Here is a 7542-nt window from a genome sequence, read left to right as displayed (position 1 = left end):
TTATTTTTTTTGGGTAAATTGACAAAGAAAAAAGAATGGCAAAAGAAGAAATTAGACTGTATAAGTGAATTAACTTAAATGTATCAGCAAGAAGAATCTTCTCGAAATCTCCAGGTAGAGACTCTCATGTAACAAGTTTATTGTTGTTCGTCGATCTCAACTTAGCATGAAAATCTGATCTAAAATTTCTTTTCCTAAGATAGTGATAGAGTGTGACCTCTCAATTTATTTTCATTATATCCTGAATATTTACAATAACAACCGTCCGAAAGAGGATTCATATTTAGTATTGATAGTATTTTTAAAAATAATGCTTTTTGAAGAAATTTTTAAAAATAATGCTATAAAAATATTTTTAAAAAATTAATAAAATCATGCATCAAGAATGTGTTATACCATTTAGAAATAATTTAATCTCTTGAGTGTAGTCATATATTTGATATGATGATGAGATTGTTAATTCAACAGTAAAAATTAATGTGTCATTATTCGTTTCACCTGTGTATTTTTCATTTTGATTTAGGAGACGAAATTACACACATCACTTAAATATTTAGAGTTCGAACTTAAACAAAAATATTCAATCTAATAATATTAATTGTTCACATGTGTAAACATAAAGTACAAAGGGTGAGCTACTCTATGGAGTAACACAAGAGAAACTCCAAGAATACTCTAAAGAGATTAAAGTAAAATACAACATTTGTCCTAGAATGAATCTCCCCTATTTTCTCCTAAGCGCCTCTTTTATAGTCCATAATTCCTTCACCCGATGGGCCTTCTCTAAGATTTGGATGTCCAGGCCCAATAAGCTATGACTCTGATATTCATATCGAGCTCGTCCGTACAAAACACGTGGAGCTGAGGCGGCTCACGTCATCCGTCCGTGTAGATCAGGTGAAGCTGAAGTATGCATAGCTCATGTCACTTGTCCTTCGTACAAGACGTGTGGCAGGCTGAGACGAGTTTCAAATGACTATGCGTAATTGAACTAAGGATGAAGCTCAACATGTCGTGAATGACCACGCTGAGCTTGTCGTGACGAAGGTTGAACTCAACATGACCTCAGTGGTGAAGGTGAGTTAGATTATACATGTTGAAGGTGAAACTCATGGTTGAGTTAAGCTAGTCACGTTAAGATGGAGCTCATGGTTGAGATGAGCTAGACATATTAAAGTGGAGCTTATGGTGTCTGGGTCAAAATGTAATGGAACACGTATGATATGGTCATCCATATCAGGCCATTAATATTATAGGTTGAATTAAGACTTGTGAATGAATATCTGTTTGTTTAACCAATAAAACTAGCATATTGTATAACCAATAAAACTAATATTGTATAACCAATATTATAGGTTGAATTAAGACTTGTGGATGAATATCTGTTTGTTTAACCAATAAAACTAGATTTGGATGTCCAGGCCCAATAAGCTATGACTCTGATATTCATATCGAGCTCGTCCGTACAAAACACGTGGAGCTGAGGCGGCTCACGTCATCCGTCCGTGTAGATCAGGTGAAGCTGAAGTATGCATAGCTCATGTCACTTGTCCTTCGTACAAGACGTGTGGCAGGCTGAGACGAGTTTCAAATGACTATGCGTAATTGAACTAAGGATGAAGCTCAACATGTCGTGAATGACCACGCTGAGCTTGTCGTGACGAAGGTTGAACTCAACATGACCTCAGTGGTGAAGGTGAGTTAGATTATACATGTTGAAGGTGAAGCTCATGGTTGAGTTAAGCTAGTCACGTTAAGATGGAGCTCATGGTTGAGATGAGCTAGACATATTAAAGTGGAGCTTATGGTATCTGGGTCAAAATGTAATGGAACACGTATGATATGGTCATCCATATCAGGCCATTAATATTATAGGTTGAATTAAGACTTGTGGATGAATATCTGTTTGTTTAACCAATAAAACTAGCATATTGTATAACCAATAAAACTAATATTGTATAACCAATATTATAGGTTGAATTAAGACTTGTGGATGAATATCTGTTTGTTTAACCAATAAAACTAGATTTGGATGTCCAGGCCCAATAAGCTATGACTCTGATATTCATATCGAGCTCGTCCGTACAAAACACGTGGAGCTGAGGCGGCTCACGTCATCCGTCCGTGTAGATCAGGTGAAGCTGAAGTATGCATAGCTCATGTCACTTGTCCTTCGTACAAGACGTGTGGCAGGCTGAGACGAGTTTCAAATGACTATGCGTAATTGAACTAAGGATGAAGCTCAACATGTCGTGAATGACCACGCTGAGCTTGTCGTGACGAAGGTTGAACTCAACATGACCTCAGTGGTGAAGATGAGTTAGATTATACATGTTGAAGGTGAAGCTCATGGTTGAGTTAAGCTAGTCACGTTAAGATGGAGCTCATGGTTGAGATGAGCTAGACATATTAAAGTGGAGCTTATGGTGTCTGGGTCAAAATGTAATGGAACACGTATGATATGGTCATCCATATCAGGCCATTAATATTATAGGTTGAATTAAGACTTGTGGATGAATATCTGTTTGTTTAACCAATAAAACTAGATTTGGATGTCCAGGCCCAATAAGCTATGACTCTGATATTCATATCGAGCTCGTCCGTACAAAACACGTGGAGCTGAGGCGGCTCACGTCATCCGTCCGTGTAGATCAGGTGAAGCTGAAGTATGCATAGCTCATGTCACTTGTCCTTCGTACAAGACGTGTGGCAGGCTGAGACGAGTTTCAAATGACTATGCGTAATTGAACTAAGGATGAAGCTCAACATGTCGTGAATGACCACGCTGAGCTTGTCGTGACGAAGGTTGAACTCAACATGACCTCAGTGGTGAAGGTGAGTTAGATTATACATGTTGAAGGTGAAGCTCATGGTTGAGTTAAGCTAGTCACGTTAAGATGGAGCTCATGGTTGAGATGAGCTAGACATATTAAAGTGGAGCTTATGGTGTCTGGGTCAAAATGTAATGGAACACGTATGATATGGTCATCCATATCAGGCCATTAATATTATAGGTTGAATTAAGACTTGTGGATGAATATCTGTTTGTTTAACCAATAAAACTAGCATATTGTATAACCAATAAAACTAATATTGTATAACCAATATTATAGGTTGAATTAAGACTTGTGGATGAATATCTGTTTGTTTAACCAATAAAACTAGATTTGGATGTCCAGGCCCAATAAGCTATGACTCTGATATTCATATCGAGCTCGTCCGTACAAAACACGTGGAGCTGAGGCGGCTCACGTCATCCGTCCGTGTAGATCAGGTGAAGCTGAAGTATGCATAGCTCATGTCACTTGTCCTTCGTACAAGACGTGTGGCAGGCTGAGACGAGTTTCAAATGACTATGCGTAATTGAACTAAGGATGAAGCTCAACATGTCGTGAATGACCACGCTGAGCTTGTCGTGACGAAGGTTGAACTCAACATGACCTCAGTGGTGAAGATGAGTTAGATTATACATGTTGAAGGTGAAGCTCATGGTTGAGTTAAGCTAGTCACGTTAAGATGGAGCTCATGGTTGAGATGAGCTAGACATATTAAAGTGGAGCTTATGGTGTCTGGGTCAAAATGTAATGGAACACGTATGATATGGTCATCCATATCAGGCCATTAATATTATAGGTTGAATTAAGACTTGTGGATGAATATCTGTTTGTTTAACCAATAAAACTAGCATATTGTATAACCAATAAAACTAATATTGTATAACCAATATTATAGGTTGAATTAAGACTTGTGGATGAATATCTGTTTGTTTAACCAATAAAACTAGATTTGGATGTCCAGGCCCAATAAGCTATGACTCTGATATTCATATCGAGCTCGTCCGTACAAAACACGTGGAGCTGAGGCGGCTCACGTCATCCGTCCGTGTAGATCAGGTGAAGCTGAAGTATGCATAGCTCATGTCACTTGTCCTTCGTACAAGACGTGTGGCAGGCTGTGACGAGTTTCAAATGACTATGCGTAATTGAACTATGGATGAAGCTCAACATGTCGTGAATGACCACGCTGAGCTTGTCGTGACGAAGGTTGAACTCAACATGACCTCAGTGGTGAAGGTGAGTTAGATTATACATGTTGAAGGTGAAGCTCATGGTTGAGTTAAGCTAGTCACGTTAAGATGGAGCTCATGGTTGAGATGAGCTAGACATATTAAAGTGGAGCTTATGGTGTCTGGGTCAAAATGTAATGGAACACGTATGATATGGTCATCCATATCAGGCCATTAATATTATAGGTTGAATTAAGACTTGTGGATGAATATCTGTTTGTTTAACCAATAAAACTAACCATTATCACCACTAGCCCACATGACTTTCCTAAACTAAAAAAACAAAACAATAATCTCTCCCTTTTTTCTCTCTTTCTTTCATTCTACTCTGTCTTTCCATTCTTTTCAATTATTGGGGTTGGGTCAAAAACAAAATCCCAACACAAAAACCCTTTAACAAAAAATTATAACTCACTCCTACAACCTCTTCTTTGAAATCCATTAATCAAACCAAATCCTCATTGTTTATTTTTTTGTGCAAAAACGATTTACCAACTAACTCATACCTTCCTCTTCTTCTTGGTCTTCTCCTTCTACCATACCATTGTTTGTTTATTTCTTAGTCTCTACTTCTTCCTACACCAATACTTAAAAGCTCAATCTCAACCACTCTTTCAAAATCTTTTATTTTTAGAAAATTAAAAATGTTGGAACTAAAGAGTCCCTTCAAGAATAACAAATTCTATGTCAAAATGAAGCTCATGAATAAACACAACACAAAACCTCAACAAGATAAAACATGTTTCTTTTTCACATATTACAAATGGGTTCTTTGGCTTTCTCTTTCTCTATATTTCTTCACCTCTTATCTCATCACCAATGACCCACAAAACCCAACAACATCAACCATTGTCTCAAATTCTAATTCCAATGTTGTTTCTCATAACACTATAGGTAATTACAAACACGAATACATGTATTTTTTTTTTTTGCTTATATTTAAGACCAGAGCGCGAATGTTTTAAAAATTAATAATTTTTTTTCTTCTTTTATAGGGGTGTTGAAAAATTTGAAGGTGTTTATTTATGAGCTACCATCAAAATACAACAATGATTGGCTTTCAAATGGGAGGTGCAAAACACATTTATTTGCTTCAGAAGTTGCTATTCACAGCGCATTATTGAAAAGCGATGTTAGAACTTTTGACCCTTATGAAGCTGATTTCTTCTTCGTCCCAGTTTATGTTTCTTGCAACTTCAGCACCGTTAACGGTTTTCCGGCAATTGGACATGCCCGTGCTCTTATTTCCTCGGCCGTTGAACTCATTTCCACCGAATATCCATTCTGGAATCGAAGCAGAGGATCCGACCATGTTTTCGTCGCTTCTCATGATTTCGGCGCATGTTTTCATACCCTGGTATGTAATCTAACATTGGTTCCATTTAAGAAAATATTTTAGTTACTTCGTATAATTAGTCTCTGCAGTTACGCGCATTTTGATTTTGACTTTTTGTTTGTGTAGGAGGATAATGCCATTGGTGAGGGAATACCGGAGATATTGACGAATTCGATTGTGTTGCAAACGTTTGGGGTTGAGTATAAACATCCTTGTCAAGATGTTGAGAATGTGGTGATACCGCCGTATGTTTCACCGGAAAAGGTACGGAGGACGCTTGAGAAAGCACCGGTAGATGGACGGCGAGATATTTGGGCTTTTTTCAGAGGGAAAATGGAAGTTCATCCTAAAAACGTCAGTGGAAGGTTTTACAGCAAGTAATAATCTCTCTATTGATCCTACTGAAAATCATTAGTTAATTATTTATCATATCATTAATTAATGATCTAAGTAATTTGGTAAATTTTTAGTTACGTGCAGTTTAATTTAATTGGATATCAGTGTTCTATAAAAAAATTAATTTAAAATTTAAATTATTTTAAAATAAATTAATACAAAAATATGAAATAATATTGAATTTTTGTTTAGAGAATATGAACATTTAATTTTTCCTTTTAATTATCTTTTTGTAAAAAAAAAAAATACTATTCCCAACTTTGTGAATTAGGATGAATTAATATTTACTATGCATAGCATTCTTGAAACTATTGATAAATTAGCTAATATATGTTTTTTTTTATGTGAAGGCGCGTGCGAACCGAAATATGGAGAAAATTCAATGGCGATCGAAGATTTTACCTACAAAGACATAGATATCCCGGTTATCAAATGGAAATCGCACGTTCAGTGTTTTGTCTATGTCCGCTAGGGTGGGCGCCATGGAGTCCAAGACTCGTAGAATCAGTAGCATTAGGTTGTGTGCCTGTTATAATTGCTGATGGAATCCGTTTACCATTTTCCTCCGCAGTAAACTGGCCGGAAATATCACTCACTGTGGCGGAAAAAGACGTTGGAAAACTCGACAAAATTCTAAAGCGGGTGGCAGCAACAAACCTAACCTTAATTCAGAAGAACCTATGGGACCCAAAAACAAGGCGGGCCCTACTTTTCAACAATGAAATCCAAGAAGGTGATGCCACGTGGCAGGTGTTGGTTAGTTTGAGTGAGAAGCTTGGTAGGTCATACCGTAGGTCTATGGTTTCTAGCGAATTGGAAAGTGACACGTGAAGGGATTTGATTGGAGGAGAAGTGTGACAGCGAATTAAGATGAGTTTTTCCTACGTGGATGAGTTGGCATTTGCAATAATTTGATGACAGCTAAGAATTTCATTGCGCAGAAGGAATTCTCTGATGGTGGGACCCTCGGAGACATGGGTTGATGAGGTGGCAAAAGTTCATTTGATGGAAGTGCATAGAGAAACTTTTTTTTTTTTTTTTAATTTTATACTATATTCATTTGATTTATGAAGTTAATTTTTGTTGTAAATAATTCCTTGTTGTAGTATACAAATAGATCAACTTTGTAGTATACAAATAGATTAATAAATAATTTTTTATTATTTGTTAAGGAGATTTGCATTAATAGATTATTGGTATTAATGGTATATTAGTGTGGCATAAGTGGTAGATACTTAGGTCCTTTAATTATTTGGTCTGAGTTTGATCCTCGGCTTATGTCTATGGAGAAACATTTGTTGTGGAGGTAAATTCCTTAAATGAACTCAGTTATCTCGAGGGGATTAGTCTTTACGATTGGTATATTAACCGAGAAAATAATGAATTTGGATATTAAAATGATTGATGAATGTGGAGAGAGAGGTGTGGTTGTGTCAGAATGTTGTCATTTACTTTGAATGTGTAAAAATGTGGGGAGTTGTGTTAGAAATGTCAGTGGTCACGGATTTGTTAGTATTAGTATGGTGCGTCCAAAAATCCAGCTATACAACCAAGTTTGTGCAAAGTGCGTTTTCAAAATATGAAATGTACTTCAACTTTCTTCAACTTGAGTAGTAAATTTGCTATTATCTGTGGGCTCGGGCTAGGGTGAGAGAGTTTATCATGTCTCTCACCAATGGGCAGCTGTTAAGGGCCTTTAGATTAAAGGGTGTATAGAGTTTATTTTAAGCTTTCCATATCAGAA

At 36.8% G+C, this 7542-nt stretch overlaps 1 protein-coding gene across 1 annotated transcript; it reads left to right on the top strand.

Moving 5' to 3' along the window:
* The first annotated feature begins 4325 nt into the window (after nt 1–4325).
* Nucleotides 4326–6835, top strand: LOC123899734 (probable glucuronoxylan glucuronosyltransferase F8H). The gene is made up of 4 exons (XM_045950942.1): nt 4326–4960; nt 5062–5423; nt 5529–5779; nt 6149–6835. The coding sequence occupies exons 1-4, from the start codon at nt 4711–4713 to the stop codon at nt 6627–6629; spliced, it is 1344 nt and encodes a 447-aa protein (XP_045806898.1). The 5' UTR covers nt 4326–4710; the 3' UTR covers nt 6630–6835.
* Nucleotides 6836–7542: the final 707 nt, after the last annotated feature.

The sequence above is a fragment of the Trifolium pratense genome, linkage group LG7 (assembly GCF_020283565.1).
Source record: "Trifolium pratense cultivar HEN17-A07 linkage group LG7, ARS_RC_1.1, whole genome shotgun sequence".
Lineage (NCBI taxonomy): Eukaryota > Viridiplantae > Streptophyta > Magnoliopsida > Fabales > Fabaceae > Trifolium > Trifolium pratense.
This window is presented reverse-complemented; position numbering and strand designations above follow the sequence as displayed.